The 12985-nt window shown below is 42.9% G+C and overlaps 1 protein-coding gene across 1 annotated transcript in view; it reads left to right on the top strand.

The window, feature by feature from the left end:
• Positions 1-12985, top strand: part of fgf11a (fibroblast growth factor 11a) — a 122015-nt gene that overhangs the window by 76994 nt on the left and 32036 nt on the right. Inside the window, exon 4 of the mRNA XM_065950618.1 lies at positions 4431-4534. Within this exon, the coding sequence (XP_065806690.1) occupies positions 4431-4534 (104 nt within the window). The remainder of the gene's footprint in view (positions 1-4430; positions 4535-12985) is intronic.

Genomic DNA, 12985 nt, shown 5'->3' with positions numbered 1-12985 from the left:
GTGGAAAAATGAAAAAAAATCTGCTAAGAGTTGGTGGTCACTGCGCCACAGTGTTTATAAGAGATGTCACGTGCACGCTTCCCAGTGATCAGGAAAACTATTCTACTCTTTAATACAAAATAAAGGTCTATACATAACAATTTGGCATTAGAACAATCACATTTGTTGAGATGTTATTATCCTATTTAGCCTTGTACGTATTAGTCTTTGCTTATTTATTTTTGTGTTTATTGTTCATATTTAATAATCTACCTTTGTACAAAGAGAGCCCAGTTTTACCAAAGTAAAATTGCTTGTGTGTTTAAGCATACCTGCCCAATAAAGCTGATTCTGATTCTGATGTTTGGGGGTTGGCTCGATGAAGTCTTCTTTTCTTTGAGTTCGTCTTGCTTGCTCCATTCAGGGAGTTAGCTTTGTTTTCCTGATCAAACGTGCATCACATTTTTCGGCTCTGGCCTCACAACACCGTTCAAAAGGTTTCCCCTCACCCCCAAGTTCATCATCTGTTTGTGGACTAAGTACTGTAGTGTTCTGCAGCTCCATGCAGAGCAAAAGTGTAGAAAGCTTTGCTCCGCATTCAAACACAAGACAGGAACAAACTGCACGGAGCAGGACATCATTATGGGTGTTCTTCTCCTGAGCATCATTAGCCCGTTATTCTTTGTGAGTAAAGCAAATGATGCACAATTTTTAGAGCTAATAGCGGCGGCGATCCATTCTCAGTGAATCAACCTCAGTTAGTGTTTTGACCCATTTGTGAAAAGAAAGGAACATAACTTATAACAACCACAAAGTTATGAACTTTTAGCTGTAGAAGAAAAACCTGTTTCTTCAGTAAGCTGCAGCTTATTTGGTTGAGTTAGCTTTCAAAGTGTGTCTCCATGTGCAGCAGGTTATGTGAGGTCATCAACCCCACCGAGGCTGCTGGTGTGTGTGTGTGTGTGTGTGTGTGTGTGTGTGTGTGTGTGTGTGAGTGTGTGTGAAAGAGCGAGAACCAAGAGTAAAGGGAGAGTCGAGGGCAAGAAGGAGCTATGCGTGTGTGCCCTGCTCTATTTGTCATCGCGGCCGCAGTCTTTGGTGACACCTTGTTCATTTGCGAAACCGACTGTTTGAGATGCAGGGATCGATCGAGCAAATAGAAGCAGGGCCCTGAAGATAGAGAGAGGGGGGGGGAGAGAGAGGAGTGTGTGCAGATTTCATCTCCGACTTTGACACCTTTAAACCGGACACACGTCATCTTTTGAACTGGCATTCTAGTTTAAAGTACATTTTAAATCCTTCACATCGGTAGGAAAAAACATAAACAAGCAACTTTCTAACTTTTTTAGGCAACATTTTCATAATAAAATAAAAGCTCATAAGTTTTTCCTCCTCTGGATAAGAAGTACTTGTGACAGAAAATCTTTCTTAAAGCTTAAAAAAGTTTCCAAAAACTTCCATCTGAGCCAGCATTGACTTTCTATCTCCATCTGATAACTTAACTTCCATCCATTATGTTGACAGAACTCTTGATTTGAAATTGATTAGTTTAAAAGCAGCTCGAGGCTCCATGAATCTAAAACACACTCCTGAGACTTCATTTTTCAGCTCTGTGAGAAATCTGTCATTCTGACAGCCGTGCTGTCACTTTATAATGCAAAAAAAAACAAAAAACTCACCTATGCCACAAACAGCATCACAATGATGATGCTGGTATTCTTATTTCCAGAATTTAGACTTATCCCGTTTAACATAATCTATTGTTGGAGTTGTGCAAAACCTACTTCAATAAAATAAGAACTCAATATTGATTTAAATCTGCTTTAAGGCATGTAGGATCTGCAGGGTGGTACAGGGCTATTGACAGTATCACTATGTGTCACAGGTTCAATTCCCACTTGCCCTTTATGTCCTCAGAGTGAGCCATGCAATAAGACTTGGATCTCCTACTTATTCACTCATAAAAAAACATCTGAATATACCTAGTGCAGAAAGTGCAGTTTCTTAAGTGTCCACTAAAAAAAGTACAGGAAGTCCTATACAACCCCAAGCTCCCAGGAACAGCACCAAACGTTAAAGTCAAATTAACATGATGGGTGAACCTGGTATTGAGACATCATGTGATGTCATTCGGCACAAAAATATTTTTTCCCCTAAGCTGACATTGGGAAAGAGATGTTAATAAATCAGTGGATTTTTTTATTTTTGGGTCAATCAACTTCCCAATATGAACACTTAAAGAGCCCATATTATGCCCTTTTTGGGGTTCATATATTTAATCTATGTACCTACTTTTGTATGTTCACAATAAGTAAAGTTTGAAAAAAGTGTCTGTTTTCATGTACTGCTCCTCCTTGCTCCCTCTCCGCTCTGAGTCCGTCAGCTACGCTCTGTTGAGCCCACACTGTTAGACCCCACGTGGACCAAGTCTGCTCTGATTGGTCTGCCGATCCGCTCTGTTGTTATTGGTCAGTTGCTCAGCACGGTTCTTAGGACCTTAGCACTACTGTGCTACCGCAGGCTACAGCGTATCGTGGGCGTGCTACAGAAGTTAACGGGCGTGCAACATGAGCTGCAGGGCTTGCCACAACGAGCCAATGGGCTTAGATCAGTGATCTCACACTGACAATGATGTTGGACTGACAAATTTTTATCAAGGGGGGCTAGAATCGAGCATTACATGCAGTTAATGTTACAGCTAACAGGAGGACGTAGGAGAAGCTGCGTTTACGCAGACTTTGAATTTTTGCACATAGATGTGCCTAAACATGCACAGGACACTTGGAAAACACACTAAAGAACATATAAAACCAGAAAAAGCAGAATATGGGACCTTTAAATAATGCTTTTTATAGTCATAAGGTTGTTAAATACAATCAAGAGATTTTTTGTAAAACATTTTTGAATGTGCATTAGAGCCTCAACACTGTGACTCCACTGGATGCACATGGGCCCAGTAAGGAGGAAGATCCAGGTACTTTAACACGGGATTCAGACTTCTTCTGCTCAGACTCCAATGCTGTATCCACTTCTATAATTCATCCATGCAGCCATATTAAAACGTAAATGATTCTGGTCTCGATAGCTCATATCTTCATGGCACACACTGTATGTTGGGGGGGGGGGGGGGGGGGGGGGGGGTGAGACAGCAAATTCTAACATAGCGACTTCCATCGTCGGATTGCAAAAATGCAAATGTTCCTTTATTTTCCTGACATCCAGGGGTGTCTTCATAGGGGTGGCTACGGGTTGTGTTTCCATATTCCCCCCACCCTTATTTCCAGGACATTGTTGCTCTGTCAGATGTAGTTGTGCATGTGTGTGTGTGTGTGTGTGTGTGTGTGTGTGTGTGTGTGTGTGTGTGTGTGTGTGTGTGTGTGTGTGTGTAGGGGCGGGCGGGCTGGACGGATCCTGGAAAAGGACAAACTATCGCGATCGTGTTTGGCTTTATTGTGGAGAATTGGGAGTGAATCAGTAGGAGGTTCATACAGGGAGCAAAGAAAGTCCAAACAAGCAACTGCACTTAAGAGAACAAGCCGATATTTGCAAGCGACTTTTCAGAAAAACAAACCCAAAGTCACTTATAACAAGCGGACCTGGCAACACTGCCCAGTTTGGCCACCCCGATTTAAAAAAAACTCTGCCTTCACGCCCCTGCTCATATCCAAACACTTAATCGTCATGGTAGTGTTTGCTCATCATGACATGGTGACCACAGAGCAGCTGGCAGCCGGGAGGGCTGGTGTGTCAGTATCACTCAACTTCCCATGTCACATCTTATAAGGCGATGTTTGAGACGGCACACACTCGAGAGGAATGCAAAGGAAGGCACATGCAGAAACACACACAGGTTCAACCCTACAAATAAACAGAGTGAGTGCTGCTCCAGTGGCCAGGCTGAAGTTAGTTTATATGGAAAGCTATGTACATAAGAGATCCAAGGCTCCGTATGAAGGGGATTCAGTAAACTGCATTACAAAGTGCTGTTGACTGTGTCAGGACACAGGAAAGGAATTCAAAGCAGGTTTCAGGAGATGTCACTTTCTAATGTATTGTATTTTTTAAAGCTCTCAGCTAAGCCATGCTCTCTCTCTCTCTCTCTTTCTCTCTCGCTCTCTCTCTCTCTCTCTCTCCAGCGAAGGGGAATTCTCCGTCCTGTCACTCCCGTCTTTGTCTGACCTCCGGTGTACCCGACTTTTCTCCTCCTAAATCTCCCTCCCCTAATCCTCCCCTGCCTCTCACTCTCTCTTTTTCACACACTTCCTATATTCCCGCCTCTGACTGATATACTGTACAACAGGGGATGGTTGAAATAAGAGACAGGCTGGAAAGCAATTGTCTTTTACCATGTGGAAGGAAGAAGCACTGTGAGCTTTTTAAGAGGAAGAATGATTGCTCTAACATCCCTCCTGTCTCTCTCTCTCTCTCTCTCTCTTTCTCTCTCCCCACAGTGCAGTTCAACTTGATTCCTGTGGGACTCAGAATAGTGGCCATCCAGAGCACCAAGACAGGGCTCTACGTTGCCATGAACAGCGAGGGCTACCTCTACACTTCGGTACAGTAATGCCTTTAAAGATTTGATCACGACCACCCCGACACTGTCTTCATCGTACTTTGACGATTAAAGACTTTAAAATATAATGTGTCACATGGCAAAGTGGCATCCAGTGGAGAGCAACTGGGCCAATGTTCCTGTGAGACAGCACACATGCATCCTGAACATGTACATACCTGAACATACTCATATCTGAGCTAAAGATCAAGTTTGATATCTGCTGGAAAAAATCAAGAAGTTATCATTTATTAATCCCACAAGGGGAACACTCTGTAGTCTGTTACATACAGAAGACTGAAATGTGCACCATTGGAGTCCTATGTACATGCACTAATGGAGAGATGTCAGAGTGAGGGGGCTGCACATGAGCGGCCCCGAGCTGTTTGGGGTCCTTGGGGTTGCCTTGCTCAAAGACACATCAGCAGTGCTCAGGAAGTGAACTGGCACAGCCATTTTCCAGAGAAGGTCTGCACTGGCACTTGAACCTGCGACCCTCCCGTTCCAAGGGTTAGCGGGTTACTGGTTTGAATCCCCGTCTGACAGGAGTCTCTCTGTGTGGAGTTTACATGTTCTCCCTTTACATGTGTGGGTTCTCTCCGGGTTCTCCAGCTTCCTCCCACAGATCAAAAACATGCTATAGGTCAGTTGGTGACTCTTATATTGGCCGTAGGTGTGTTGTAGCCCTGTGATTGACTGGCGGACAGTCAGGTGTGTGCCCCGTCTCTCGCCTGGTGGCTGCTGGGAAACGCTCCAGCCCGCAACCCCGAACATGAAAATGGATGGATAATAGGATACATTAATAAAAGGATAAATTATGATACTGTATTCGTGTTTTTAAAAGGTTATTCCACTTGTTGCCATAGTTTTTTCGACATACATCACACTACTATCTTTAGAGTTGTTCAGAGGGGCTTTTCTGTGTGATAGTGCTCAGTGTGATGAATCAAAAGATTCTGTTTGTTATATTGAGATCTTTCTGTGCTACCACAGAACAACAACCCTACCTTCAAATCTCTTTATTTACAATTGAAATAATTTTTTAAAAGTTAACGATATATATAATTTAAATCTATTCAGAAAAATGTTGCAGTTCATTTAAATTTGTGATATTTTTGAATTGAATATGAATGAATGATGTTGTACTGCGTGTGTGTTATTAGAAATTGAGTTGAACTGTCCGCACACACACACACACACACACACACACACACACACACACACACACACACACACACACACACACACACACACACACACACACACACACACACACACACACACACACACACATTACTGTCATGTGAGACTCATGGTAGAAAGCAGTTTCCTTTGATAAGAGTCGTATCCCTGCATACGGCTTCTCTTTCACTCATACATCATCAAGCTGAGGTGGTGACATCCGAAACTGTGTGAATGTCTGTTTAAATCTGTTCATGAAACACTTTCCCTCCTTCTCGGTCACAGCGGCACTTGTCGTCTACGACAGTTGAAAACCGCTCACACAGCGCTTCCAGAGAGTCGTCTCGCATTGATGTGCAGAGAGTCACAGCACAAGCCGAGGCCGCAGATTTGAGAAGGAGATGGAAGAATAGATGACGAAGAGACAGAGGGGTGGATCAGAGTGCACTGTATCAGGATGCAAAAGAAAAGCCCCCTTCTTTTTTCCCAGACTTTTTTTCTCTTGGCACACAAACAAAGCGTGTGAGATCTTGTTTGAAGTGCTTCGGTGCGCTCACTTCAAAGCCCACCTGACCCTCCCCGCATGCATACGAGGAGAGGAGATAGCTTCATCCTGCCACATATACATTGTGTGAGCATTACACTGCCGACGCATAGACATCCACATTCCCTATTGTTTGTCCTCCGTTCTAGCTTTGACTATGTCTGGAGACTGTTTTGGTTCAAAGGTCACACAACGTGATGTTTAGTTGTTTGCAAGGCTGACTTTGATCTGAGTTCTGATTGGCTCTGGAGTTTTCTTTTAGTTTTGGTACCTTGTGTATCAGGAAGAGAAATTCAAGGAAGCATAAGGCAATCCTTGTGCATCAATTTGAAATATCTCTGATTTAAAGAGGACATATTCTCCCTCTTTTCCACCTTTTCAAACAGTCCCCTGTGGTCTAAATGAAACATCTGTGCTGTGCTTTAGTCAAAATATAACATGAATCAAGCACCAGAGGAGGTTTGTGACCCTGTATAAACCAGCTCTCTCAGAACGCTCTGTTTTGGTGTGTGTGTCTCTTTAAATGCAATGATGCTTCATCATCAAAGCATTCAAGAGGTAAACACTATGTCAGTGACGCCCAAAGTTGGGCCCATGCATGCCCCCTGGGGGAAAACCAAAATGAACAAAATTGCTGAGATGACAGTTAGACCAAGTCTGACTGAAATGCTAAGTTTTACTTTGTAATAAAAGTCTTGTCAGGTGTAGTCTTATCTCTAGGTACATCTTGTTGAAATGACAAAAGTATTGCCACTGCATATTTTACCCTTACCCACCAAGATAAATAAACTTTTCCCCCTAATGAGCCCCAGAAAATGGTCCTTGCATATGACTTTTCCAGGGCTTGGAACCCCCTCCAGACAGATAAAACCTTGCGCACACACAAACACACACACACACACACACACACACACACACACACACACACACACACACACACACACACACACACACACACACACACACACACACACACACACACACACACACACACACACACACACAGAGGTTACTCTATCCCAGGCATTCTCCTGGCAGAAGAAAGGTGACCCATTTTCACCGAGGGAAAGAACCACGGGGAACGAGAGAGAGAGAGAGAGAGAGTGAGAGAGAGAGAGAGCAGAAGGAGAAAATCCCTCTGAGATGAGAAATGGGGGAGGACAAAGGAGAGGAGGAGGATTCTTCCCCCTCTTTCACCTTAAAACACCTCCTCTGCTATTGTTCTGTTTGAACGTGAGCAGCAGCGAGACAGGAAAAGAGGAAGACGGAGCAGAAATGGAGGAGGAGGGCATGGTCGCCCTCAGGGGTCTGTAGAGAGGCAGAGCAGGCCTTTAACACCCTGGTTATGTAATCAGTGTCATGTGCTGGGAACAAGGTCCCTGCGTCTTCCCCTAAAGGATACTGGAAATTACAGCAAGCATTCAAAGAATTAACCTCAATTCAAAAGTTCAACGGGAACATTGGGACATTTAAAAAAATATATCTTTCCATGTTTTATTTTAGGTCATGAGTACAAATTGTTTGCTGTAGTGGAAACTGATTTGAGACTGTGAGTGAGGAGGGAATTCTGTTGTTTAATTTCTTATGTGGGGCTTGTGTTCAAGATTTATCATGAAAGAGATGCTTGAGATAATAGCTGTTTATTGTGACTCTTGAGGGGAGGGAGGGAGGGGCAGGTAGGCAAAGCCTCCCATACAGTAGATGGGGAACTGACTGTGGTTGATAAAGATACTCTCATGCCCTTTTAAAGCTGCTATGACCAATTTTTTCACATCAAAACCACATAAAAATGACTTCATGTATCTGGTGATTGATTGGCTTCAGGTCATTTGTCTGATTTCATGACCCACAATTCCACATGCCCTCTGTATACAGAGACCCTGCATGCTTTAAAGGAGGCACGCAACTGCTGACATTAGACAGGCTGCTTCAGACATCCCAGAACCCCCTGCTTCATGGTGCATGTACTCACAGCTGCAAGTAGCATTTTGGATCATGCCATAGCAGTTCCTATGAGACAAGACTAGCAGTTATATCTTTTGTTTATGTTTTTTACTCAGCTCAAATTTAAGGAGTGTTTTCCACCAAAATCAGAGAAAAAGGCAGAAACCAAGGTGTAGAGGTATTTCCTCTTACCTTTTTGTAGCAATACCAAAAGGCTCTCCTCTGCTGCGGCAGTGTTTCAGTGGCTACTCAGCATTAATCTTTCATGGGCCTCTGTGGCAGACGTTCCCTTCCACTACCACACAGACTCACAAACACACACACACAGATAATTACAACACTTATTTAAAGGATTTGAAAATGAAGTGCCTCCTCCCAGCTGTACATTTGCCAGTAATGGCTCAGAGAGAAGAGAAAAGCAGTTTCCCAGCTTCTTAAGCCCCATCATTGATCTTTGTTTATCAGTTTCATCTTTCTCATTTAAAGCATCTTTTATTGTAATTTTCTCTGTGTATTATCTTCAGTAGTTGCTGTTTGTTTTATGCTTATTGATGCCTAATAATATCAGCTGCTCCCCACAAGGATCATTGAAATTTCATCTGAGCACCTCATTTAATTAAATGAAATCACCTTGAATATTTCAAAGATTTGCAGTGACCTAAGTTTATCTTACACGCTCATTGAGCAGCCTGTAACACAGCTCTTACAGTGGTGTAATGTTTCTCTTTTGTGCTCTGAGCTGGTTTCTTATATAAGATATTAATCAGTTAACACTGCCTCAAGGAAAACCATAACTGATAAGGGCATGAAAGAGTCCCATAAGCAATTATTGGTCAAGGTCAACAATGCCCAAAGAGGATTTCTTTTTTTCTTATTCTCCTCCACAGGGAGGTCAAAGGTCAGCTGGAGCAACAGCAACAGCACAGCAGTCCTGTATGATTCTCAAAATTTAGACATTTGCTCAATGACAAAGCAAGGTTATAAACCAGGGTCCAGTGGCGATTCTAGAGTCTGTTGGGGCCCTTGGCAAAAATTCATTGGGAGACCCCTCCAACCCGTGTTCATCACCATCATGTCTGCCAGTGTCCCAACGCTTCCGCCTCTTAGTTTTGTCACTCCCTGACGAATGATTCCTGTTTGTTTTCCTTCATTGACAAAGGTTGGTTTTCAAAGGAGAGGGAGTGCTGTCACATGGGGCCCCTTTAGGGAGGTATCCTACTGTCATTGCAGAATTTGCACATTTTGAGTCACTGCTGTGGTTTAAAGTTTGTCAGCCCTTGGGGGTCCCTTACTGGCCTGGATCCCCAAGCAGTTTCCTGCCTTGCCTGTTGACAAACAGCGTCTCTTCCATGGTCCCTTAATAATATAAACTTATAGAAATGTACTTACCTAAAATTGCATTGATGAAAACACCTATTAGGACTTATTTTATAGTATTACTAAAACATACATCCACTCATTTTTTCCCCCTTTTTTGTTGTTATTTGGCCTTTTAGCTAAACCTGCTGTCAGTTGTTTGACCCCCTCTACCATGGGGAACACATTCAGAGGTTGAATCCTGTAAAACATGTTATTTCAGTCGAGGGTGGTGCCCCATGTATTAAACCTCTAGATTGAAATGTGCATTACACCGCTTCATATCAGCTGGCATTGTGTAGGGATTGTATATTCAATACTCTCCGCCTTTATGTCTGCAGGTTCAAGTGTGAAATTGGATGAATTATCGTTTTCTTATGAGTTCTTGATGAGCGTTTGATGAAGTTAATCTTGGATTTTGCTAGTTCTTAAATATTTTAATCAGACAGTTGATGGCCATCTTGATGTTATACTGGAAAAGTACAACTACATGGTGTAAAATATGAAGACATTTTGATTGACTTATTTATGGCCAACACAAACATCTCCTCAGATCAAAGGGATCTGAATTGTATTGTCAATGCTCTAGGCCTTAAAATGTCAATGAAAACAACCCACCCCCTCTAGATGTTACCACACAGAGACTGTTGTGTTTCTCATTTGATCTTTGTTATCAGTTAGTGTGTCATATTGTAATGAATCCCTTTGTTTTGGCTTTTTTAAGGTGCTTTAAGTATTTTAATGGGTCAATGTGTGGATTGTTATTAGCCCCATAGGGCCGCCTTATGGCGGGGCGTAACAGTTGGGTCTTGTTGGAATCGCAATGGATTGTGGGATGTGTAGTTCTTTCACTCTTCACAGTCTTGTACCTCTATTTTCCAGTTGTTTATTTTTCTCTGCCGGTCACTGTTGAGCTTTATTGAAAAGCTGTTGAAAAAACAGTTCCTCTTTTGAAATGATAAAAAAAACATTGATAGAACACATGACTAATCAAAGCGTAATAATCTGACGTAAAACAATATAACTAAAGTGTCTGTTCATATGTCTTCCTAAATGACATTTGATTACTTCAGTTTGCAGTGTGGTGTTCGTCCTGCAAACTCACACAGCATTAAATATTTATCACAGGCGACTTTCAGTAAATCCTCATCTCCTCAGCCTCACACTTGAACCTGCAGACAGATTTAACATAGCCGCAGTGAAAGCAGCTCCCGCCAGGACAAAGGATGCAATAAACAAGAATTACTTACTGACGAGGGATGAACATTTCTCTTCTGTGTCTCGATACGCCCCCTCAGGAGAGAATTTGGCATCCCCAGTTCAGCCTTGAGATATTTAAGGATCGCCCGGGTTCCACTTCGGAGGTTCTTTACACACTCTGGAGGAATGCAGAGAGACAAGGCTGTATATACTTAACCAGAAAAAGTAATCTACTGTGCAGAAAAACAACACATTTCCTATTGCCTGAGTTTGTGAGCTGTTGTGTGCACCGGATCAATAAAGAGGGAGCGGGAGTGGCGGGGCTAAATGATGGAGCAAATGTCCTTTTTGTCCTTACATGAGCCTCTTGTTGCGGGAGGATGAAACGAGATGATAATAGAGGTGAGGAGGAGAACAGAGGCGTGAGTCACCGTAAAGAATCCCTTTTTCTGCTTTTTCCATTATAATTGTGCAAATGGAGTTTGGCTTAAAAAAAAAAGACGCACCGACCTGAGCTTCAAATAAAACAGAATGAAAAGCTCATTTTCTGACCTTGTCGTGAATCACAATGCTTCCTTGTGTGTCTCCAAACCAAACACACACACACAATCAAATCTGTATTCAAGACGAGTGCTCCTCGAGTCCTCCAGGATAAAGGGGGTGGCAGGGGGCAGTTTGATTGACAGGACAGGCTGAATCTCTCAACCAGTAATAACAAACAGGCCTGATTGTTGTCGCTGTCTTGGACGAGGAGAGAAGCAGGAATGGATGCTGGGAGGTGAGAGGAGGAAGAGAAGGATCGCCTGACAGGCCCAGACTTGGAGCGAACATAACGTCTCCGCTGGGAGCAACAACCGCCACTACGCTCATCTTTCTTTCCCCTCCCTCCCTCTCCTCCCTCTCCTCCCTTTAACCCCCCCACCCCTCTGTCTCACTTGTTCGGCTTTTACTCGCCTGTCACTCCGTCTCGCTCCCCGTCCGGCCATTTGTGTCTGTTGGCTTCTCTTGTGGTTTGTCTGCTCTACCGCCCCACCCCCCCCCCCCCACCCCCCCCACCCCTGTGAACCTCTTTTATTCAGAGTATATGTCCCGCTCTTGATGTGTCCCTTATCTCCTGTCCTTGTCCTCTGTCCGTCCTTTACTTCTCTCTTCTCCTTCATCCTCTGCCTTTCTGCCCTGAAACCTTTTCCTCTCACAGTCGCCTCTTTCCCTTCCTATGTTTTATCCTCCCATATATTTTAACTATTTACTATAAAGCATCCCATAAAATATACGTTCAGAAAAATCTGATTTTCTAAAAATCATTTCCAATATTTCAAGGACATTTCAACAACAGAGGCATGTAGAGGTATAAAACATGTCTAATTTGTGTGACAGTATGTCCCTTTAAATGTTGATTGAAGTGACGCATGTCTTCAGAAACCAATCAAGTGATGTGTTTCATAATAATGCTGGCTCAGCCGAACGCTCCCCCCACCCCTGCCAGCATGATGACAGCTGTCCCAGGTGAATGTTAATTGTAAGGGCGTAATGCAGCAAGATCGAGACACATTAAGGTGACACGCTCAGAGATGACATGATGTAACATGATAATGTGACTCACACACTGATTTAGAAATGTGAGATACAGTTACAGAGGAGGCTAGAGAAAACATACAGTAAGTGGTTGGGGGGTTGGGGTGGAGGGGGGTCAAATCTTTTACAGAAGAAAAATGAAACACAAATAAAAAATACTCTTACTCTTCTTTAACCTCCGGTGAGGAGTTTTTTACTGATTATGAAACAGACTTAAATTAGTTGTGATGCCTCTTAATGACCTTCAAAAGCAAACATGACCTTCAGTGACATGATAGATCATTTCTATTCAGTTATTTTGAATTCCTGTAACTGCTACCACAGGGTGGGTGTCAGACAAGGCGGTTTACAATACATTGAAAAGCTGTATAAAAAATCTTCTTATTTAGCAATATAAGTTTCGTTTTCGTTTTCGTTTTTTTTTTTATTTGAACAGAGAAGGAAGGCAGTTTTTTAGACAAGGCCATTGTGGACCCAACAAAACAGTAAAACAAGCAGGTGTTGCAGCGATGGAAGCGGGCAAAAAGCCTCAGCATTTTTATTCAAATCTCCACGAGCAGAAACGTGGTGAAACTAGAATAAATATTGGAGATGCTTTTGAAAAATGGAGAGAGGTTAGAACACAGAAAGGTTTACAGACCCATGCAGAGCTG

The sequence above is a fragment of the Labrus bergylta genome, chromosome 22 (assembly GCF_963930695.1).
Source record: "Labrus bergylta chromosome 22, fLabBer1.1, whole genome shotgun sequence".
NCBI lineage: Eukaryota > Metazoa > Chordata > Actinopteri > Labriformes > Labridae > Labrus > Labrus bergylta.
Note: the sequence above shows the minus strand (reverse complement) of the source record. Positions and strands in the feature narration are given on the sequence as shown.